This window comes from Oncorhynchus gorbuscha, linkage group LG05 (genome assembly GCF_021184085.1).
Source record: "Oncorhynchus gorbuscha isolate QuinsamMale2020 ecotype Even-year linkage group LG05, OgorEven_v1.0, whole genome shotgun sequence".
In the NCBI taxonomy this organism is placed as follows: Eukaryota; Metazoa; Chordata; class Actinopteri; order Salmoniformes; family Salmonidae; genus Oncorhynchus; species Oncorhynchus gorbuscha.
Window position 1 is genome coordinate 39,029,311 of NC_060177.1, and position 25,185 is coordinate 39,054,495.

At 43.0% G+C, this 25,185-nt stretch overlaps 1 protein-coding gene across 1 annotated transcript; it reads right to left on the reverse strand.

Moving 5' to 3' along the window:
- Positions 1-384: 384 nt before the first annotated feature.
- Positions 385-24,942, reverse strand: rlbp1a (retinaldehyde binding protein 1a). Its single transcript, XM_046348533.1, has 8 exons — positions 24,828-24,942; positions 23,136-23,173; positions 16,412-16,540; positions 14,376-14,580; positions 9,935-10,113; positions 6,847-7,005; positions 5,492-5,602; positions 385-1,420 (listed from the first exon to the last, which is right to left on the reverse strand). The coding sequence occupies exons 2-8, from the start codon at positions 23,139-23,141 to the stop codon at positions 1,274-1,276; spliced, it is 936 nt and encodes a 311-aa protein (XP_046204489.1). The 5' UTR covers positions 23,142-23,173; positions 24,828-24,942; the 3' UTR covers positions 385-1,273.
- Between the last annotated feature and the right edge of the window lie 243 nt (positions 24,943-25,185).

Below are 25,185 nucleotides of genomic sequence, written 5' to 3' on the forward strand. Positions count from 1 at the left end.
TTGGAAAATGTAACCCATATGGCCTTCACTCATATCAATCCCACCTTTAAAACAATCAGGTGCATCACAAAGAATGGCATCAATGGTTTTGTCATTGTGGCCCAGACATGAAGGACACATTACACCTAGAATTAGTCTAGGAGACATGTTTTCTATAGTTTGTGGTTTATCTCTGAAGTTTCTTGTTGCTCGTAGTGTTCACAGGACAAGTCTAACACCTACCTATAATCAGCAGACCTACATTGAAATTACTTTTTCATTCTACAAGGGGTCACAAGCTCACTACACAGCAGTTCCTTAAGTTCACTGCAAAAATTACCCAACTGTTTCAAATGTTCAAACACATTTCCTTAAGTTCAGCAAGGTCACTACAAAACACATCAATCACCAGCCCATTACTTTTTATTTCAAACGTGCTTTACTTCAAAGAAACAGCTGCAGTATCAAGTTACATAAGCACACACTAAACAATATGAGAACATCCGGACAGGATGTCCTTAAAAGGTCAAACACCCTGACACAGGAAAATCAATCACTTTTTGACATCAACCGTCTACTATACTCTCTCTGCAATCCTAGCTAAGCACACCATAGGAGTTCCCATAGTATATAGACACTTCAGAATACACAAAATGTAATGTGAACAGAGGAGTTAAGCACTATGGCACTATGTTAAGGAATGTACATATTTTTATATGATTTGTTCACAGACCATCTATCATATTCTTAATAGCCAACTAGCTTAACTGAAATATATTATTTTATCATTCTTGTATTACTAAATTCTATATATATCCCATATGTTTTTTTAGCAGTCTCAGGCTAGGCAATAGGCTCCTCTAGTAAAGTCACAGTGAAAGTAACCTTTAAGGCAAAGAACACCAAATTCACCTCAGACTACAGTAATAAGCTGTTGGGTCATCTCATCACCAAATGCCATTCTCTGTGCTCTTACATACAGTAGGGACCGTCTTGTTTCCTGTGCATATTCAAAAGTTAACTTCTGTATATGGAGGAGCTACACTTTTCTGTGCTGTAAAAAACAATTCATATTGTTTTACTGTCCATGTCCTCTATTCAACATTCCTACTCTTTCTTGCTTGTGTTCCTATTGCCCAGTCGCAAATCAACCACTAGCCCCCTAAACCCAACACACTCATCTTGATGCCCACTTGAAGAGCTGATCGAACTGAATACCCTTGTAGGCAACATTTCACCCCCACCTATTCTGCCTCACTGATCCAGCCTTGCTTCATAATGTGACAGTAAGGTGTTAGAGCGCTGTGTCCTCGGACCCAAACAGTTTGGTAGCGATGGCCTTGCAGTCAGTGAGGGGGGCTTTCCCGTCGAAGTCTGCAGGCAGGATGTCAGCGTCAAAATCATTCAGGTAGCCATCCAACTCATCACCGTGAACAAAGACCTGCCAAGAGGAGGCACCACAGACCAAAATTAGAGGAGAGGAAAAGGTAGGTGCACAATACATTCATAATTAACCATTTCAGAGACATGGTTGAATACAAACATTTCAGACACTGAGTAAAAAATCCAGTGTTACATATTATCTAGAATTGATAGGTGCACTTGAGGTGAGGCAGTAGCAACCTATATCCTCGATTAATTACTTTCTTTGAAGACTTCACCTGAGATTATTCCTTTCGATATTGAAGGTTTATTTATTAAAATAACTACAAGAGAAAAAGTAATTGATGATTGTTTACATTTAGTAGACTCCATAAACAATATCATCACCACTGTTAATTCAATGTATTGGTCAAATAAATGTATAATCTTAAGTGAATTTAATAAGATTTTCCTCAATAAATCCTTTGCTCTGGTACAGACTGAAATTTAGGTTGGATGGGGAGCGTCGCTGCACAGCTATTTTCAGGGCTCTCCAGAGATGTTCGATCGGGTTCAATTCCAGGCTCTGGCTGGGCCACTCAAGAACATTCAGAGACTTGTCCCGAAGCCAATCCTGCGTTGCTTTGGCAGTGTGCTTAGGGTCATTGTCCTGTTGGAAGATGAACCTTGGCCCCAGTCTGAGGTCCTGAGTAATCTGGAGCAGGTTTTCATCAAGGGTCTCTTTGGCCATAATGGCCATTGTTATGTTTGGAGGGAAAAGGGGGATGCTTGCAAGCCGAGGAACACCACCCCAACCGGGAAGCACAGGGGTGGCAGAATCATGTTGTGGGGGTTGGCAGAATCATGTTGTGGGGGTGCCTTGCTGCAGGAGGGACTGGTGCACTTCACTAAATAGATGGCATCATGAGGTAGGAAAATTATGTGGATATATTGAAGCAACATCAAGACATCAGTCAGGAAGTTAAAGCTTGTTTGCAAATGGGTCTTCCAAATGGACAATGACCCCAAGCATACTTCCAAAGTTGTGGCAAAATGGCTTAAGGACAACAAAGTCAAGGTATTGGAGTGGCCATCACAATGCCCTCAATCATTGCAGCCCAAATAAATGCTTCAAGAAACAGACATGTCAACATCAACTGTTCAGAGGAGACTGTATGAAACAGGCCTTCATGGTCGAATTGCTGCAAAGAAACCACTAATAAAGGGCACCAATGAGAAAATATACTTGCTTGGGCCAAGGAACACGGACATTAGACAGGTGGAAATGTGTCCTTTGGTCTGGAGTCCAAATTGGATATTTCTGGTTCCAACCGCCGTGTCTTTGTGAGACGCGGTGTGGGTGAACGGGTCATCTCCGCATGTGTATTTCCTACCATAAAGCATGTTATGGTGTATGGTGTAGAGGCGCTTTGCTGGTGACACTGTCTGTGATTTATTTAGAATTCAAGGCACACTTAACCAGCATGGCTACCACAGCACTCTGCAGCGATATGCCATCCCATCTGGTTTGGGCTTAAAGGGACTATAATTATTTTTTCAACATGACAATGACCCAACACACCTCCAGGCTGTGTAATGGCTATTTGACCATGAAGGAGAGTGATGGAATTCTGCATCAGATGACCTGGCCTTCACAATCCACCGACCTCAACCAAAGTGAGATGTTTTGGGATGAGTCGGACCGCAGAGTGAAGGAAAAGCAGCCAACAAGTGCTCAGCATATGTGGGAACTCCTTCAAGACTGTTGGAAAACACCAAGAGTGTGCAAAGCTGTCATCAAGGCAAAGGGTGGCTTTTTGAAGAAACTCAAATCTAAAATATATTTAGATTGTTTCACACTTTCTTGGTGTTAAACAAATCTAAATATTTCATAGTAGTTTCATAGTTTTGATGTCGTCACTATTATTCTAAAATGTAGAAAATAGTAAAAATAAATAAATAAAAACCCTTGAATGAGTAGGTATTCTAAAACTTTTGACCGGTAGTGTGTGTGTGTATATGTATATACATGTATGTATACACAGTATATATATATATATATATATACATATACATATATATATTTTCATGGATTATGTTTTAAATGCTCATAGAAGTGCGGTAAATGTGTACATTTTCCTGTTTCAAATATATTTTGTTAAAAACAAGCAGTTCAGTTACTCTGCCCCTCAGTTGCTGCCAGCAGCAGCTGCATGCAGAGGCCGTGTGAAACATTGCCTCAATGACATGGCAGGATTTCATAGCATAAATTTGAACAGCACAAAGTAAATGGACCGTCCTGCGGCATTCAAATATGTATCAATTCAGCCAGAACTTCTGGGTCTGCTCTAGTCTCCCAATGAGTTGCTTGTGCCATGCGGCTTACTTCTACAAGTGAGACTAGATCTGCTCTATTAGGTACAGATGGTCCTAAAGCAAAAAGTTAATTGTAAATAAATTATCATAACAGTCATGGGAGCATGTGCACCTAATAAACCACACAACTATAATCGAACAAGAGTTGAAGGACAGAGGAATACACTAGCTAGAACCTTCTCATCGTGGATCTAGTAGGACAAAAAAGCATGGACAATTTTATTGTTTCCCCCCATGTTGTTCATCAGGTTCTATTGTAGGTGAAAGGGCGACGTGTGGCCTAAAACAACAAAATACCTTGTGTATCACAAATAATGATCAAATTAAATTAGCCAGCTACAGTAATTTTGAGAAACATTGTGAAGATTTTTTGGTCTAAGTAGTTATCTACCTTTGATAAAAGGCTAGCTATGTTTAACAGCTATAGCAGCTATAGCTAGTTGCTTGCTAGCTAGGTAGCTCCCATGACAATTTCAAGTCTTCCTAAACTAATATCTGACTAACTTGGAAATATGAAGTTATTTCAGAATTAAAGTTAATAACTTATTAGAGCATCATCCTTTGTGACATGTTAGCTTGTTATCCCCACTTAGATAATGGGTTTTCACTTTTGCAGGCTCGTTGCGTTCTCCCTGGTGAACTCGTGGGTTCGTGACATCAGCTGGCAGCTCGTTCTAAATAATCTAATTTAATCTGTTCAAAACAGTGGCAGCATGTGCAGCAGTGATCATTCAGTTTTTTTTGCATACAAAAGTTAAATAGCTGTATTTATGCTGTTGTTCAAATGCACAAATAACTTTATATATATTCTCAAAGAAACTACCGGTAGTTAGAAAACTTGGATTCATTTTCCCATGCTGCTTTGTTGACAACTCCAACCACCTCGTGCAACTGGTATTCATCCAATTAGCGGCCGCCACTGATTGGTACCAATTTATTTTTAAATGTATCAACTTAGGTTTTCCTTACTATATACAGGGAAATGTAAGTATACATGACTCACACTACTTCTTTTGACAACAGCAGCAATTCCACAGGTACATCATGAGATTGGAGTAAGATCTTTCAGATACAAAGGCCCAACTGACTGGAATAATTTACCTATAGAAATCAGGGCATTAAATCACACAGTGAATTTAAGGAAGCCCTTTTTCAAATTTTGAGAAAAAAAACAGTTTTTAACTATTAGAAACATCACCATGTAATATGTATGGCTGTATTACATATACACTTTGTTTTATTAGTTGTATTAATATTTGTAGCAGAATGTATTTTTTGTTGTTGCTGACAATGTTTTTTAATTATTATTATTTCATTGTTGTTTTTATTATTATTATTATTTTGTATGGAACTACAGAAAAACTATTACGCCAAATACATTGATTATGTTGCCTAATGCTGACATCTTGTGGTATCTAAGCTACAGTGCACAAACCTTGCCAAACAAGAAAATGGATGAGGCTGAAAGAGAAACAGGTAGCCTAGCGGTTAATAGCATTGAGCCAGTAACTGAAAGGTTGCTGGTTTGAATCCTCGAGCCAACAAGGTGAAAAATATGTTGATGTGCTCTTTAGCAAAGCATAACCCTAATTGCTCCTGTAAGTCGCTCTGGATAAGAGTGTTTGCTAAAATAAAAAAATAAAAACAGACTGGCACATGGGTCCCTCCTTTTACCCTTTTGCCATTCTCCTTTTCCTCCATCTCATCCTCTTCCACCATCCCCTTGCACCTCTATTTATACCCTCCACCTCTCCCACCTCTTCCTCCTCCTTACCCTCTCCAGCAGCTTGCTCTTCATGAATGGTTTGACCACGTTGTAAGTGGTGGTGAAGTACCAGGGCTGGTGGGTCACATGGATTGCCTTGAAACGGGCCGGGAACGAGTCCTGCAGTGCACACAACAGAGACCAACACAGGCTGGGTCAGACTCACGTAGGCAACATGCACATTTAGCACATCTAAAGAGACATTCCAATAAGGATCCTAAAGCACATAATACAAATAGTATCGGGGATCATACTGAGTGGTCTTCATTTTCTGTTAGTGGGAAGTGGGACAGCTAGGCTGATCACATACTGCACATTGATCTTTCTGTTTTGTTTGGACTGTCTGGTCTGATCAGATCTGAGTAGTTTCTAGATGGTAATGTTAGAATGGACGAATGCTAGTGATGGCCCTAATCAGACCAGTGGCTTTGCCTTGTTCAGTAGGCATTCATTATTATAATTGTTTTAATGTACTGAAACAGATAGGCACTACTCGAACGGTAACACTTTACTTGACACCCAGTGTCATAACATGTCATAATAGCTAACGTAACTTGTCAAAACCTGTCATATGGTGATAACACTGTCATGACCCATATATTTACACATGTTGTGACATATATATTGCATTATTTTATGTATGGTTATGACACCTACATAAGAATGTCAAAACCCACATTTATTCAAATAGGTTTTTATCCCTACCAAGAAGTTTCCTTTTGTTTAAACGTTTGTTTCTTAAATCCTTTGTTGTAGTTGTAATAAGTTCTTTACAGTCATGTTTTTTTCATCACATTTTTAATAACTAGTAGAAAATACACTTTATGGCAGCAACAGAGCATTGGGGTAGGTTCATGTCTGACGTCCATGTGTGCGCATTTACAATAATTTAATATGGTCATCAACAAAAAAACATACTTTTGACACATAGGCTATGGTGTAATGGAAAGTGTTGCCTCGTGTGGTAGGTTTTGTGGGTTTGTTATGCAAGTGTCATAACGAGCCATAAAATAACTACCGTGGTAGATTTAGTGGATTTTTACACTCTTATGTGGGTGTCATATGTCACAAAAGGTCTAAACATATGTGTAATGACAGTGTTATTACCATACTATAAAAGGTTATGAGACGCTATGTCTGATGTTATGACATATTATGACATGGTTATCGCCAAGTAAAGTGTTACCACTTGAACTGTCCCATAAAAACTGGCCATTTTCGTTTTTCGTTGCGAAATGTCTTTCTATATTGTGCCTTACTGAACTGCATCCAGAACTAACCATCTGTAGGTATAACAATTTTCTGTGTGAGGCTGCCTCTAAGTCTGATATTGTCTGTTGATTTGTGTGTGTTGCTGCTCTGACCTGCATCATGTCCACCATCTTCTTGAGCTCAGTGGGTTTGATGCCAGAGGCATGCTGCATGGTGAAACCCTTAAAGTTCTCAATCAGCACAAAACCATTGATCTGGGTCTCCTCATTCTCCAACAACTTCTCCAGGATCACACAGTATGCTCGCAGGGTCTATTACAGAGGGGTAGAGAGAGTGGGGGAAAAGGGAGAAAGTAGAGAGAAATTCATAAGGCTGATTGTCTCATGAGTCACTAATATGGTGCCGACAGACAGGGCAGCTCTGCTTCTAGCTCCTAAGCAACTTTGCAGTATTTAGTTTTTTTGTGTTTTATTTCTTACATGATCTATTTCTTACATGATCTATTATCTATTTCTTACATCTTACATTTTGTGTTATTACATACAGGCAGAAAGAACTTTTGGATATCAGAGCGGCAGTAACTCAACAGCATGATGATCAGGAATAAGACTTTCCCGAATTTGATTATTTGGTAGTACCCCCCAAGGCAATTCAACTTATCCCAGAGGCTACTCCAAGACCCCGCCGGTGGAGAAGAGGCATTCAGAGTGGACTTCTAGTCCGACTCAGGAGGCGTGCACACCATCCACCGCTATTACTTGCTAATGTTCAGTCTCTGGACAATAAAGTAGACGAACTCAGGGCGAAGATCTCCTTTCAGAGAGACAGGGACTGTAACATACTGATTCACGGAATCATGGCTCTCTCAGTACAGCGCACAGACGGGAATAAAGAACTCTCCGGGAAGAAGAAGGGTGGTGGTGTATGTTTCATGATTAATCACTCGTGGTGTGATTGTGATAACGTACAGAAACTCAAGCCCTTTTGTTCACCGACCGAGAATACCTCAATCAAATGCAGACCGTATTACCTCCCAAGAGAATTATCTTCGGGTTATAGTGACAACCGTGTATATTCCCCCTCAAGCCGATACCATGATGGCCCTCAAGGAACTACACTGGACTTTCTGCAAACTCAAAACCACAGATCCTGAGGCCACATTTATTGTAGCTGGGGATTTTAACAAAGCAAATTTGAGGAAAATGCTACTGAAGTTATATCAACACAATGACTGTAGTACTCGCCCTGGTAAAACACTCAACCATTGCTACTCCCCCTTTCAAAATGCCTACAAGGCCCTCCCCGGCCCTCCCTTCGGCAAATCAGATTACTACTCCATTTTGCTCCTCCCTTCCTATTTCCAGAAACTCTAACTGGAAGTACCCATGCTAGGTTCTATTCAACACTGGTCTGACCAATCGGAATCCATGCTTCAAGATCATTTTGATCTTGCTGACTGGGATATGTTCCAGGTAGCCTCTGAGAATAACACTGACGTACACACGGCCACAGTGACTGAGTTCATCAGGAAGTGTTTAGGGGATGTTGTTCCCACTGTAACTATTAAAACCTACCCAAACCCAAAACCATGGATAGATGACAGCATTCACGCAAAACTGAAAGTGCTTTTAACCATGGCAAGGTGACGGCGAATATGGTCGAATACAAAACAAACAGTGTAGTTATTCCCAGTTATTCCCAGGTGGTGAAGGTAGGAAACAACACCTCCAATTCGCTGATCCTCAACACAGAGGCCCACAAGGGTGCGTGCTCAGCCCACTCTTGTACTCCCTGTTCAGCCATGACTGCGTGGCCATGCACACCACCAACTCAATCATCAAGTCTACAGACGACACAACAGTAGTAGGCCTGATTACCACCAATGACGATACAGCCTACATGGAGGAGGTGAGGGCCTCTCCCTCAACGTCAACAGAACTAAGGAGCTGATCGTGGACTTCAGGAAACAGCAGAGGGAGCACACCCCTATCCACATCGATGCGACCACAGTGGAGAAGCTTCAAGTTCCTCAGCGTACACATCACTGACAATCTGAAATGGTTCAACCACACAGACAATGTGGTGAAGGCAGCGCTAAAGCGCCTGTTCAACCTCAGGAGGCTGAAGAAATTTGGCTTGGCCCCTAGAACCCTCAAACTTCTATAATCGAGAAAGCAATGTCAGTACAGGTGCGTCAAAGCTGGGACCGAGAGCTACTATCGCAAGGCCATCAGACAGTTAAATAGCCATCACTAGCTGGTTTACCACTCAGTTGCAAAACCCTACATCTTATAGGCTCCTTCCATATAAGCTTCCCTTGGGCTCCCGAGTGGCGCAGCAGTCTAAGGCACTGCATCTCAGTGCAAGAGGCAATCCATGGTTCAAATCCAGGCTGTATCACATCCGGCCGTGATTGGGAGTCCCATAGGGCGGTGCACAATTGCCCCAGCGTCGTCCGGATTTGGCCGGGGTACACCATAATTGTAAATAATAATTTGTTCTTAACTGACTTGCCTAGTTAAATAAAAATACATATATACATGGAATCACTTTAATAATTTTTACATACTGCTTTACTCATCTCATATGTATATACTGTATTCTATTCTACTGTATTTTAGTCAATGCCACTCCAACATTGCTCATCCTAATATGTATATATTTCTTAATTCCATTATTTTACTTTTAGATTTGTGTGTATTGTTGTGATTTGTTCGATACTACTACACTGTTGGAGCTAGGAACACAAGCATTTCGCTACACCTGCAATAACATCTGCTAAGAAATGTGTATGCGATGAATAGAATTTGATTTGATGTTTGTCCTAAGAGAAAATGCAGTGTGGTAAATTAAGTAGCTTATTGCTTTTGGCTTTCAGTTTGAGAGGTAAGCTTTCCTGGTAGTCCAGATCTTCTTTAACACCTCTCTCAGGCCCAAAGTATGAACTCTTTAGGATTGGCCTCATTGGTGGTAGTCTGAGTGACAGCCTGTTTGTATAGTCCCTGGGTAGCCCACCTCGATGGTGGTGGGGACTTGAGGACAACATTGGCTACACAGAACATACAGAACCAGTCTGCTCTTTGGGTTTGGATGAAGATTACAAAATTCAGCAAACTTTCCTAAAGTTCTCAGGATTTTCAGAAATTCTAGTTGGAGGATTCCCTCCAATTGGGATTTCTAAAATAAAAACAAAAAAATGAAAGTTTCTGAAATTTTGCAGCAGTAGATTGTATACTCTACCTCATCGAAGGTGACCTCCTCCAGATCCCAGTTTTCGATGTTGAAGAGGAGCACTACACGGCCGTACTTGTCCCTGCTGGGAAGGACCACAGGGTAGCCTGCCTCAATGGTGCTGCGGACTGCCTCGGGGGTTAGGTTCTCAAACAGCTCAGGGTAGTCCCTCCTAAAGCGCACATAACCTGTGCAGAAACAGCCACAAATATGAAATCAATGAGGTTCCTCTTGAAGAGCACATATTAACATTGCCCGAACAACACCAATGTAGCCGGTTCCCAGATCTGTTTGGGCTCTTGCCTACTCCATTGGTGTCAGTTTGAAGCCAGTTTGAAGCCAGTTTGAAGCCAACATTGCCATGATAATGAGTGACAGAGGAATTAGGCAACACAAAGTTGACTTACATTGTATACAAACAGACTGGCACTCAGGCTACGACCAATGAGGTCAATCCTAAAGAGTTCATACATTAACCTTAGTGAATACATTAACCTGACTGAAAATCCCAGCAAAATGGGGTCAATGATTTAACTACTCCTAACACCCGCACATTCAGTTGAGTCCCTTCATTCAGTACAGTTCATAAGGCTGACACCCCTACTTGGCTGTTTCAACCTGTCTGAAAAGATTCTATACTACACTGTGTATACAAAACATTAAGAACACCTGCTTTTTCCATGTCATATCGTCCCTTATTGATGTCACTTGTTAAATACACTTCGATCAGTGTAGATGAACGGGAGGAGACAGGTTAAAGAAGGATTTTTAAGCCTTGAGACAATTAAGACAAGGATTGTATATGTGTGCCATTCAGAGGGTGAATGGGCAAGACAAAATATTTAAGTGCTTTTTAACGGCAGTAGGGGCCAGGTGCACTGGTTTGTGTCAACTGCAATGCTGCTGGGTTTTTCATGCTCAACAGTTTCCCGTGTGGCAAGAGTGGTCCATCATCCAAAGGACATCCAGACAACTTGAGGCTGTTCTGAGGGCAAAAGGGGGTGCTACTCAACATTAGGTATGTGTTCCTTATGTTTGCTTTACTCAGTGTATTTCTTTGTCAAAAAACATAATTTGAGCTGCATGCACTCCTTCCCGTTTCCTTCCCTGTAGACAGAATAAAACAGGGTTGGGTGGATTACTTGAAAAATGTAAAATCTGTAAACCTACTAATATATTTATTAATAAATAAAGACGTGCACGTATTCAATAGCCTAGAAAAAACTAAGAAACCGAAAGAAAAGTGTTTAACTTTAATAATTCATTTTCTTTCAATTTGCTCTAGAATCTAATTGTCAATAATACAACTAGTCCTACAATTTTCTTTGAAAAGTAGACTCAAACAGCATATGTTGAATAGGAATTGCCTTTAGCAAGACACTGTGGTTTGTTCTGGCCGATCCCCTCGAACTTGTCAGCAGCACACCGACTCCATCGAGGAAAGATTCATTATAATCAATCTGAAGACTTGACACCTGATTGGCCATCAGCAGGACAATTAGTCAATATCCCTAAATGGATGTTGCCCATCTGCTATTGTCTGCATGATTTTTAAAGCAGCTTCTTGTAAGATTTAACAAAGAAAGCAAAGATGTTTCGAAAAGGCATTCATTTTTCTTTCATTTAATTGAGTCTTATGATGGAAACCTGGAGGTTTTTATTCTAGGCATGAAGATATTTCAACATCATGTCTAGATGATAAAAGGCTACACTGATATCTTGTGCTTGGCTGTCAAATGTATAGGTGTCAATGTAATATTTAAATTGACCTCCCTCCTAATGAAAAGGCAGCCCATCCTGCTGACGTGAGTTGCTGAACAGCGCACTTGCACTTGAGATGCAGTCATAGGTGAGAAAGTAAACTTGCTATTTCCAAAAAGTTTGATGTAGTCCATTCATGTAAAATATGTGCGGAGTACTTGATTTTAAGAATCAATTTATATATTTTTTAATTGTTTTCTTGCTCTAACTGCAAACAGCACCTGTCAAACTATAATGTCTCGGAAAACCGCACAAACCATATAGGCAGCTATCATAGGATCTTGGAGTTTGCCAACAAACTAAAGTTTATTCTGTCTGGAATTGTTACTCTCTGCCATGTAACTATTGTGATCGAAATAGGCTAATAAGAAAGCTGATCATTTTGCATGTGACATGACGGTGAGAGCCCAATAATAGGTTCCCATGCAGTCCCTTTAATCATAGGCTATTGGTACTTTGTGTCTCTAAAATCACAATATTTGCATTTCTATACAAATAGTATATTTTTTAAATTCAAATGTCGGCCTCTTACCATATCCAAATATTTTCGCATGAACTGTATTATCACAGACTTTCTAAACCCAGAGGCACAACATCGCTCAACTTATGGGAACGCTTGCAAAACAGACCAGGGCGGGGTTTGGGGTTTGGGGTTTGAGAAGTCAGAGAAAAAAGTCAAACATTATTTCTTAGTTGTTCATTTTCTCGAAATCGAATGGCACAACCTAAGCCAACGTCTTAACTAACTGAACATGTTATTACTCCAATCTTGTGAAAAGTTACAAACGGACATGTTTTAATTTTCATAAAAATTAATAAATATAAAACAAAAAATATCAAACTTTATATCGAAGGTGTGCCCTTTGAATTGACAGTAAAAGCCTCGGCTGCCACCTCTATAATATATTATTAAAAAGGTTCAAAATGTAACCCCTCCCATCACAAAAATGTTCAGGTTTGAACCTTTACACAGGGGTTCCTCAAAGACCTTTTTCAGAGTGCTTCCTCAAGGAACTTTTTTGAACTAGAAAGGTTCCGCCGGTGTGGCAACCCAAAAGATTCTTTCAGGCACCTTTACATCTAAACGTGTAAAGTCCATGGAGGGCGAGTGCGCTGTGGGCTCTGTATACAGAGTTCGACCCTCGCTGATGGATTTGACTCAACTAAAAGCTGAGTACGCTCCACCACTAGTATTTAGGACAGATTGCAATTGTAAACATTTGTCGCTGTGCTTTCACATGGTGAGCAAAGACAATAACACCAGTGTTTCTCCGCTTCTCTCCTGCCCTAGCCCCTTCATACTGCAGAACCAATTAACCTCATGGTGTGTGTGTGCCTCGCCAATCCCTTTATACTGGACCACCAATTAACCCCAGAAACAAGTGCATTCCACTTTCACATTGAACCCACAAGGAAAGAATGTGTATGTTACATAATCATAGTATAATGCAACAAAAGTTACAACTATATCACTACCTTAACCCAGTCCACTGTAAGAGACATGTTTATTTGCATGTCTCTCCGTAGCATGTTTATAGCCAGGTGTGTGTGTGTGTACACGTCTGTGTGTGTGCGTGAAAGAGAGGAAGAGGGATGAAAGCACAGCCTGTCTCTGTTCCCAGCAGAACACTGGATGCGTATCGGCTTAACAGACTTTCTGCCCTATTTGTGTATAAAAAAGCTCCTTTGTCCGGGGGACTTTGAAAACAACTAAGTCTACAATTAATTAACAGCCTTCTCTCTGTCCTAGTGATGAACAGGATTCAGAGACTCAAAACAGTGCAAAAAATATATATTTGGCCCTAAATTACTCAATCTTTTGCACAATGTTTATGGCAGAGGAAGCATGGGAGACCAGAGGTACAGTATGCGGTGTGGGACAGAGAGATGTTCATCTGAACAGGGGCATTCAGACAGGATGGATGAAGATGATGACAACACTTCATATGATGTCTTCCCAATATTCTTATCTACAATTCTTTGATTCATTGACTGATAATTTACCACACCTTGAATTAATGGATGGATGGGTTGGTAAAGTGAGTGGATGGATGGTGGGAGGGAGAGATTCACAGATAGATGTGGGTGGGTGGATGGATGGCATTTTTTTCCTTTGAAGCCCCCACACCAGACAATTTTTGTGCTTGACGCCTCCATTATTTGCCAAATAATGATCAAGTCAGACAGGCCCACTGGGCTGAAAATGGACCAGCCCAATTGGCCAATTCACTCCTGATGGATGGATTTAGCTAGTCTGATCTTTCCGGCCAATGAGAAAAGGAGCATCATGCAGTATCCCTTAGAAATATAGGAGCTATCCAGAACCTAAAAGGGTTCTTCGGGCTGTTCCCATAGGAGAACCCTTTGAAGAACCATTTTTGGTTCCAGGTAGCACTCTTTCCACAGAGGGTTCTACATGGAACCCAAAAGGGTTCTACGTGGATCCAAAAAAGGTTTTCCTATGGGGACAGCCAAATAACCCTTTTGGAACCCTTTTTTCTGAGAGTGTACACAGAGTACGCAACCTCTCTACCTCTTACGCAGTTTTTCCAGAAATCCCGATTGGAAGATTCCAGAATCAGGAAGAAATCAGCAGAATATCGTCCAGTATTAATGGAAAACTTGAGAATTTTGTGAAAGTTACTGATATTTTTGCAACTCTACTCTTACTATAGCCTCTCCCACTCACCCTTCAGGAGCTCATGGGCTCTGGCAACGTCAAACTTGCGGGCTCTGATGAAGCGGAGCAGCAGGGAGTCGGGTTTGTCCCCGAAGCGCTCCTGCACCGTCTTAGCCAGGTCATCCCCATCTCCCGCCTTTTCTTTCATCATGGCCCTAAGCTCCTTCAGAGATGACACTCGCCTTTCCTCCGTCTCATTGAGTTCATCCTTCGCCTGGAAGAGACATGAGTGAATCTCATTTGGAAGGAATAGACGCGACTCTTGCTGTAACTCAGGGTGTTTTCACATATCGTCCTCTTTAAAAGAACCGATCTCAGTCCTCTTTAAAGTGAACTCTGGGGTAAAAAAAAGCTAAAGAACTCATTTCTCTTTGTTTTCACACTGCCCTCTCCATTGAATGAGGACTCTCTTGAAAGCTCACTTCACCCATTTTGTGGTCTGAGTCCTCTTTACATTCATGTTGCTATGTTAAGAAAGGAACCAAGATCTTTTTCCAACATTCACTTAATGCTCTCTGGGTTTTTACGAAGTTAAGGACAAGCGATTCCGTGTTATCGGACAGCTATATATACCTACTTTCATTTTGGAAGCTAATAGATTGCATTTAGTTAAAAGATTAAACATAATAATTATAATCACAAGGTAATATTAACATGTAAATATTATTGATAACAGAATAAACAGCAGAAGAATAACTGCAGATTTAATAATAATGTAATTACAAATTGTACACCCAATGTAGGCTACTGCTCCTTTAAGAGCTAAGATTGATTTTGTACCCTATGTTGTGATTTTCTCACACTACTGAAAGCCTACAATTGAATAAACAGCTTATGAAGCTCTTAGCCTTTAGATCACATATTGCAAACAAATAATCTGAAAATTGTGTCAGTAATTTCTGTGCATCCTTGACAATCACTAACCAATACTTTTAAAAAAGTACTTTTTTTTGTGAACCTGCTCATCATCTACTCTCTTTTGTCAAGTGAACCCAGAGAGCTTTGTGCCCGAAAAAAGGGAACCAGACTGCCGAATTCAAGCAAACCAACTCAGACCACCTCTTTTATTCGCTTCGTGGGCTCTTTTGAGAGATCTAAGTTACTTTGCAAAATTCACACTGCACAAAAAATTAAGAGAACTGCACTGAGTTCACAAAAAATGTCTGAAATGGAGTGAAAGTGTGAAAGCAACCTCAATTTGTGAAAATGGTTCACTCCTACAGACTGAGTCATGTGGCCGTGGCTTGCTATATAAAGCAGGCAGCGACTTTGAGAGTGGTATATTTGTCAGTGCCAGGCACGCTGGTTCCAGTATCTCAGAAATGGCCAGCCTCCTGGGCTTTTCACACATGACAGTGTCTATGGTTTAAGAAGACTAGTGCGACAAACAAAAAATATCCAGTCAGCAGGAGTCCTGTAGGTGAAAACAGCTCATTGATGCGACAGGTCGAAGGAGAATGGCAAGAATCTTGCAAGCTAAGAGGCGGGCCACAATCAGGCAAATAAGGGTGTAGTATAACAGTGGTGTGTACAATGACATCTCGGAACGCACAACTCATCGGTCCTTGTCACAGATGGGCTATTGCAACATGCAACCACACCGGCTTCTACTCCTTTCAGCTAAAAACAAGAAGAAACGGCTTTAGTGGGCATGAGATGACCAACACTGGACAATTGAGGAGTGGAAAAACATCGCCTGGTCCGACAAATCCTGGTTTCTGTAGCATCATGGCAGAGTCAGGATTTGGCTTTTGCAGCATGAGTTTATGGCCCCATCCTGCCTAGTTTCAATGGTACAGAGTGGTGCCAGTGGTGTAATGGCGTGGGAAATGTTTCCTGGCACACATTAGATCCCTTGATACCAATTGAGCAGCGTCTCCATTCCCCAAAGAATTCAGACTGTTCTGGAGGCAAAGGGGTGTCCGACCCGGTATTAGATGGGTGCACCTAATAAAAACTGGCAATACATAATTTCTTATAATACATATTTTATAAGGATTTAAAATGTCATAAACAACAAGGATTTAAGGTGTTATAGTTAGTACCTTCTGTATTGTGTGTACAGGCAGTTTGGGACAGGGTCCAAACACAGGCCCGTGGTCCTTCACAGTCAGATGCTCCAGCTTGGACCTCATGGCCTGCTCCTCCTCCGACACCATACGGAACGTTCCGGTCTAGACAGATGGACACAATCTGGGTTTCACTGATAGAAGAACCTGTTTGAATTCCTTCATTCCTTTCCTCCGTCCTTATTACCTCCCTTCCATGTGTAATCATTGATCCAACATGATTTAAAAATCGGTGAAAGTAACATTATTGAATCTTTGCTGTTGTCTTTTGGTGGCCATATTTGAATACTTAAAAAATGCTTCATTCCTTTACTTAATTCATGGAAAGGTAATTGGAATGGGAAACCTCACCCTGTAAGAGAGTGTTTGGGCTCAGTTCTTTTTCAATTCATGTCAATACAGGGTGAATCTCAATGTCTACGGACAAACTGCAGGTGCAGACAAAAACATTTGAGAAATTCACATCAGCAGATACAAACAAACATTCAAGCGAAGACACAAACACATACACACAAATCCCCCTGCACTACATCCTAGGGACAGACTACAAATAATCCAGACCAGTGAGTGAATTTAGAGTTTAATCTGCCTCACATGATTACAGGGAAGGTATCATGTTTTAGGGAAGACCCAGATGCAGACAGTGGTGAAGTAACAGGGGGCAGGCAAAACGACAGGTCAAGGGCAGAGAGAGGTCAGGAGACAAAGGGCTGTGAGACATGTGTCATGTTTTGTCTTATTTTGTCTTGTCATTTTGCTTTTCCCTCTGTTCGTTTTCCCCCTGCTGGTCTTTTTACGTTCGTTCCCCTCTTTCTCTCTTCCTCCCTCTCTCTCTTCTCTCTATCGCTCCGTTCCTGCTCCCAGCTGTTCCTATTCCCCTAATCAATCATTTAGTCTTCCCACACCTGTTCCATATCTTTTTCCCTGATTAGAGTCCCTATTTCTCCCCTTGTTTTCCGTTCCTGCCCTGTCGGATCCTTGTCTATTGTTCACCGTGCTGTGTCTGTGTATCGCCCTGTCGTGTCGTGTTTCCCTCAGATGCTGCGTGGTGAGCAGGTGTCTGAGTCTGCTACGTTCAAGTGCCTTCCCGAGGCAACCCGCAGTTCAAGATCGAGTCTCCAGTCTGTTCTTGTCATTACGAGTGGAATTGTGCTTTATGATTGTATTTTTACTTTACTGGATTAAAGACTCTGTTTTCGCCAAGTCGCTTTTGGGTCCTCATTCACCTGCATAACAGAAGGATCCGACCAAGAATGGACCCAGCGACTATGGATTCTCTCTACTCTACTCTCGAGTTCCAGGGAGCGATGCTCGGCAGACACGAGCAGGAATTGTCTGCTGCTCGGCATGCCGTTGAGACCCTGGCCGCTCAGGTCTCCGACCTCTCAGGACAGTATCAGAGTCTTCGTTTCGTGTCACCAGCTACTTCCGGTTCTTCCGAGCCTCCGGAACCTAGGGTTAATAACCCACCATGTTATTCTGGGCAGCCCACTGAGTGCCGCTCCTTTCTCACCCAGTGTGATATTGTGTTCTCTCTCCAACCCAACACATACTCAAGAGAAAGAGCTCGGATTGCCTACGTCATATCACTCCTTACTGGTCGGGCTCGGCAGTGGGGCACAGCTATCTGGGAGGCAAGCGCTGAGTGTACTAACAATTATCTGAACTTTAAAGAGGAGATGATAAGGGTTTTTGATCGCTCAGTTTTTGGGAAAGAAGCTTCCTGGTCCCTGTCTTCCCTATGTCAAGGTAATCGATCCATAACGGATTACTCTATAGAGTTTCGCACTCTTGCTGCCTCCAGTAACTGGAACGAGCAGGCGTTGCTCGCTCGTTTTCTGGAGGGACTCCACGCTAAGGTTAAGGATGAGATTCTCTCTCGGGAGGTTCCATCCAGCGTGGATTCTTTGATTGAACTCGCTATTCGCATTGAACGACGGGTAGATCTTCGTCACCGAGCTCATAGAAGAGAGCTCGCGTTAACTGTGTCTCCCCTCTCTCCGACACTACCGTCTTTCCCCACTGACTCAGGTGTTGAGCCCATGCAGCTGGGGGTATTCGCATCTCGACTAAGGAGAGGGAACGGAGAATCACCAACCGCCTCTGTCTCTATTGCGGTTCCGCTGGTCATTTTGTCATTTCATGTCCAGTTAAAGGCCAGAGCTCATCAGTAAGCGGAGGGCGACTGATAAGCGCTACTAGACGGTCCTCTCCGTCAAGTACATGTACTACCTTACCGGTCCATCTGCGCTGGACCGGATCGGCAGCTTCCTGCAGTGCATTAATAGACTCTGGGGCAGAGGGCTGTTTTATGGACGAAGCCTGGGCGCGGGAACATGACATTCCTCTCAGACAGTTAGGGGAGCCCACGGTCATGTTTGCCTTGGATGGTAGTCCTCTCCCCAGTATATTATGTGAAACACTACCTTTAACACTCACTGTATCTGGTAACCATAGTGAGACCATTTCTTTTTTGATTTTTTGTTCACCTTTTACACCTGTTGTTTTGGGTCATCCCTGGCTAGTGTGTCATAATCCTTCTTTTGATTGGTCTAGTAATTCTATCCTTTCCTGGAACGTTTCTTGTCATGTGAAGTGTTTAATGTCTGCTATTTCTCCTGTTTGTTCTGTCCCCTCTTCTCAGGAGGAACCTGGTGATTTGACAGGAGTGCCGGAGGAATATCATGGTCTGTGCACGGTCTTCAGTCGGTCCAGAACCAACTCCCTTCCTCCTCACCGGTCGTATGATTGTTGTTCTGATCTCTTTAAGAAGCGTTTTGCATCCGCTCCTATCCTTGTTGCACCTGACGTCACTAAACAGTTTATTGTTGAGGTTGACGCGTCGGGGGTGGGCGTGGGAGCCATTCTGTCCCAGCGCTCGAATACTGACGATGGGGTCCACCCTTGTGCGTATTTTTCTCATCGCCTGTCACCGTCGGAACGTAACTATGATGTGGCTAACCGCGAACTGCTCGCCATCCGTTTAGCCCTAGGCAAATGGCGACAGTGGTTGGAGGGGGCGACCGTTCCTTTTGTCGTTTGGACTGACCAAAGGAACCTTGAGTACATCCGTTCTGCCAAACGACTGAATGCGCGTCATGCTCGTTGGGCGTTGTTTTTCGCTCGTTTCGAGTTCGTTATTTCTTATTGCCCGGGTACTAAGAACACCAAGCCTCATGCTTTATCCCGTCTCTTTAGTTCTTCTGTGGCTTCTACCGATCCCGAGGGGATCCTTCCTGTTGGGCGTGTTGTCGGGTTGACTGTCTGGGGAATTGAGAGACAGGTTAAGCAAGCACTCACGCACACTGCGTCGCCGCGCTTGTCCTAGTAACCTTCTTTTCGTTCCTGTTTCTACTCGTCTGGCTGTTCTTCAGTGGGCTCACTCTGCCAAGTTAGCTGGCCATCCCGGCGTTCGGGGTACGCTTGCTTCTTCTATTCGCCAGCGGTTTTGGTGGCCTACTCAGGAGCGTGACACGCGCCGTTTCGTGGCTGCGTGTTCAGACTGCGCGCAGAAGTCTGGTAATTTTTTTCTGCTTCTGCTCCTGGTCTTGCTGGGTCTCAGTCTGTTCCCTGCCATCGCATCTCTCCTGTTCTTGTTCCTGCCCTTGCTGTGTCTCAGTCTGTCCCTAGTTGTTACTCTCCTGGCCTGTTTGGTCCTGTTTGCTCTAAAGCTTTCAGTTCTCTACCCGTGTCTCATTTTTTTTTTTTTTTTTGAGTAGTACCCTAGTTTCCCTTTTTATCGTTTTTCGTTACGGTCCTGAGGAGAGGAGTTGGGTTCTTTCTCGGGACGTGCTGGACCGTTTGTGATCTATGATTTCCTCCGTTGCCGCCAGTGTTCCTCCTCGAGAGCGCCAGGAGGCGCTCGGTGAGTGGGGGGGGTACTGTCATGTTTTGTCTTATTTTGTCTTGTCATTTTGCTTTTCCCTCTGTTCGTTTTCCCCCTGCTGGTCTTTTTAGGTTCGTTCCCCTCTTTCTCTCTTCCTCCCTCTCTCTCTTCTCTCTATCGCTCCGTTCCTGCTCCCAGCTGTTCCTATTCCCCTAATCAATCATTTAGTCTTCCCACACCTGTTCCATATCTTTTTCCCTGATTAGAGTCCCTATTTCTCCCCTTGTTTTCCGTTCCTGCCCTGTCGGATCCTTGTCTATTGTTCACCGTGCTGTGTCTGTGTATCGCCCTGTCGTGTCGTGTTTCCCTCAGATGCTGCGTGGTGAGCAGGTGTCTGAGTCTGCTACGTTCAAGTGCCTTCCCGAGGCAACCCGCAGTTCAAGATCGAGTCTCCAGTCTGTTCTTGTCATTACGAGTGGAATTGTGCTTTATGATTGTATTTTTACTTTACTGGATTAAAGACTCTGTTTTCGCCAAGTCGCTTTTGGGTCCTCATTCACCTGCATAACAACATGGGTTTGACATTTGACACGTGAAAAGTGGGATGTATACGGATGGTACGGGGCAACAGAAGATGAACAGCAGAGGGGCTAATGACCTTGGAGATGGGCAAAGAGCAAATAACAATTTGCTTTACTCCACCTAAAGGGGCAAATCCCGGGTGGACAGCCATACCTTCTGCCCGAGACGATACTGGGGAGCCGGGGTCCGGTGGCGGTCCACTTGTCGTCGATACCTAGAGCCTACCAGGCACTCTACCGGGATCTCTTCCAGGTACGACGACAGCAGCGGACAAACATCTGGACCGAAGTTATGCCAACCTCTTCCTCCTGGAAGAGGGAATGCTCAAAGGGCAAGAGACCCGTGGTAGAGCAAGGAAGGGATGAACCAATGAGTGTGCAGATGGCCTTCCAGAACCGGGACGAGAACTGAGGACCCCAGTCGGAGACCATTTCCAGCAGATGTTCTGCACCATGAGCTGGGCCGTCTCTTTGGCAGATGGTTTGGGGAGAGGAATGAAGTGGGTGGCTTTGGAAAACCAGTCCACTACTGTCAAGATGGTGGAGGAAGACCTGTGACAAAGTCCAGAGAAGTTGTGTGACACTAGGGATGGTAAGGGACTGGCAGTGGTTGAAGAAGACCAGCCGGAGCTAGCCGAGGAGTCTTGTTCTGCGCACAGACCAGACAGGCTGTGACAAACGCAGGGACATCCGAGACCATGGTAGGCCACCAAAAGTGTTGTCAGACAAAGGCCAGGGTCCGATGGGAGCCCGGGTGCCAGGCAAGCCTGGAAGAGTGGGCCCACTCCAGGACCCGAGGAGCAGACAGCATCAGGCACAAACATTCGGTTATCCGCCCCCCCCCCCCGGGGTTCGACTGGGAACGCTGCACCTCACGGACCTGCTTCCCTATTCCCCGAGTGCTAAAGCCAGACACGAGATGGGAAGGATGTTCTCGGGGTCTGAGGGTGTAGCTGCGTGGCTATAGCGGCGTGACAATGCATCCATCCTGATGTTCTTGGATCCTGGTTGAGGGAGAAGTTGAACAGAACGGCATGCACTCTCAGGGTCAGGTCAGGCAGAGGTCAATTAAGTGTGGTGAGACAAGGTACAGGACGACAGGCAGGCTCAGGGTCAGGGCGGGCAGAATGGTCTAAACCCAGAAAACAGGAACTAGAAACAAACAGGAGCAAGGGGAACATCTCTGGTAGGCTTGACGAACAAAACGCACTGGCAACAGACAAACAGAGAACACAGGTATAAATACACAGGGGATAATGGGGGGAGATGGGAGACACCTTGTGGGGGTGGAGACAAGAACAAAGACAGGTGAAACAGATCAGGGTATGACAGAGGGCTGTTAAACCACCTCTTAGATTAGGAGGAGCCCATGCCAGATCCTGCATATTTTACAACAACAACAGAGTTAACGAACTACGTACAGTGACGTTCATTTGTACCCCAAAAGGGGGAGGATATACAAACACGTCTGGTGCCCAAATTGATGACGTATGTCACGCAGCTGAGAGTCAAGCGTAGAGGAATGGATTCAGTTCAGTCAATCGTCCTGATGAGCCCTTCCCAGCTAGCTAGTTTATGGTTGTGGCTTGAAACTTCAGCGAGAATTTGAAACTTGCCTGCCGAAGTTGGGACTTGGGAAAGTGTTCAGAATCATTCCATTTTTATCAGATACATTTGTTGTTTTTTTACAAAAATGTAGACATAGTTGTACATTTTCAGTGAAAATCAATACTATAAACGTGCTTTAGCCATTATCCTGGCCTGATATTGGCTCCAGGTGAAGGACACTGCGTCCCGTGTTGTGTGGCCGGCTTGCAGCGCAAACTCTACCCAATTACCCCGGCCAAACTCTAATGACACTGGGCCAATTGGGCACCGCCCTATGGGACCCCCAAATCACAGGCGATTGTGATACAGCCTGGAATCGAACTAGGGTCTGTAGCACTGAGATGCATTGCCTTAGACCACTGCGCCACTCGGGAGCCCAAGACTATATCATGGTAACATCCATGTTTACTACCAATATTACAAGTTATTTCTCAAAATTGGCCACTTTAGCTACCACTCTAGACATTTGGCACAAGTGCCCGGTGGGAAGCAACTGCTCTCCAGTGGGAAACAACTCTTGTTGGCAACCCAAACACCTTGATACAACACCGTTGCACTGGTTAAGCCAGAAGTAGACTGCCACTCTAGCTATAAAAGCCTTTAGAATAGTTCATTAGTTGGCTAAAGTATAAACAGACTGGCATCCAGGCTTGTAACCTTTTGAATAGTTACTAAATCAACTTACAGCCATTGTCACAGGGTCTTGCAGCAGCTTCACTGACACTGAAGAGAAAAGAGTTGGAACAGAGAATACATTGGCTTACTCTCCAGAACACTTAAATGACTGTGCTCCCAGAAAACCCATCTAATCATTTTTTTGTTGTTCAATACAACAATCGTAGATCAGCACTACTATTCTGAGAGGCTTGATACATTCGGCCCCTTTCGCATGAAAACAACAGTAAAGTTAAGAGATGAAAGAAAGATCCTGGGGTAAAATAATCCTATTTCATGCGTCTTCTCTTAACTACAGGGCTACAATGAGGGGGCACTGGGAACCCCACTCTGAATCAGAAAATGTTTTCCAATCAGTTCTGTAATCTGCCATGTATTTATACATACAAAATACATGTAATACAAACTGTATTATTGACATATTACCATATATAAAAATGTAAAAAATTCACATTGCATTACAAACGTGGTGGTCAAAGCTCTCTGAAAATAAAACTGAAAATGATGCATCACTGAAGCACCAGCTGGAAAAGATTTAGTAAAGTAAAGCAACTTCCTCTATCATCCACGTAACAAAGACATAACACAGCACTTTGTCATATAGCCAACCCCTAATAGTTATTCTGATCAACCAATGTTTCTCTTTCAGTACATTTTTTGTTTAATCCAGATTTAAAACTGCATGTGGAATTTTAAGAAGAGAGCACATCACTGTGTGCATTACAGCTAGATTTGCATTTGACTTTTCTTAAAACTCAAATATTGTACACACTTTTTTATTTTAACATGCAGTATCCAGACAAGTTTGGACACACCTTCCCATTCAAGGGTTTTTCTTTATTTTTTTACTATGTTCTACATTGTAGAATGATAGTGAAGACATCAAAACTAGGAAATAACACATATGGCATCATGTAGTAACCAAAAAAGTTAAATCCAAATATATTTTATGTTTGAGATTCCACTCTTTGCCTTGATGGCAGCTTTTAGCATCACTCCAGCATCACTACAAACAGAATCAGACCTAAACGCCTGTCTTTTGAAACAGTGAAACAAGCTCTTCACAACGTTTTAGATTGTATCATCATCATAACCAGGAAGTCAACATAACACATGTTTCATCAGAACACTCTTAGAAAAAAGGGTTCCAAAAGGGTTCTGTGGCTGTCCCCATAGGATAACCCTTTTTGGTTCCAAGTAGAACCCTTTTTGGTTGCAGGTAGAACTCTTTCGGTTCCCTGTAGAACTCTCTGTGGAAAGGGCTCCACATGGAACCCAAACGGGTTCTACCTTCAACTAAAAGGGGTCATTCAAAGGGTTCTCCAATGGGGACCGCCGAATAACCCTGTTTGGTTTTTCTAAGAGTGAACAAATAAAAAAAGAGACCGTTTAAAGTTCTTTACAGACACAGCCAGGAAGTAAACCAAAGCAACCTCTATGAATGTGTTTTATCCTGAACCTTAAAGGGTACTTCGGTTGACCCCATAGGATACATCTTTTCTGTTCCAGGTAGAACCCTTCGGGTTGTATGTAGAACACTTTCCACAGAGGGTTCTATATGGAACCCAAAAGGATTATCCCGTGGGGGCAGCTGAAGAACCTTTTTTTCTGACTGTACTGTATAACCTATGCAGGTACCAGCAGCACACTAAATAAAGTGTATTGTCTCTTTTCTCCTGAACAGAGACAGTACAAGCCTTACCTTTGGGATGGGGGTCTGGTTGCTGCACAGGCAGGGATGGAGTGATTAAGAAAATGAGCGAGAGAGACCGGGTGGTAGAGGATAAGGCATGCCAGAGTGAGAGAGGAGTGATTGGATTAACTTGTCACACTACATTACTGTGACATAATGAGAGCGAGAGAGCGAGAGAGAGCGAGAGACTCCTGAGTTCTTCTGCAAAAGAAAATAGAATTAGAGTTGGATAAATGTCGATCAACTAGAATTTTTTCACAAGGACTTATACAGGATACTAACCTCAACATTAAAATTCAAATCAAACTTCCATACCTAAAACCTTAGTTTTGGACACAATTACCGGAATGGACTATTACTACCAACA

Bases quoted from the DNA above. Each gene is read 5' to 3' on its own strand.
- rlbp1a (XM_046348533.1), bottom strand. The intron at 14,581-16,411 runs GTACTAACTATA...TGTCTCTTCCAG, and splicing joins CTGTACACACAATACAGAAG to GCGAAGGATGAACTCAATGA. The intron at 7,006-9,934 runs GTAGAGTATACA...CCTCTGTAATAG, and splicing joins AGGAGGTCACCTTCGATGAG to ACCCTGCGAGCATACTGTGT.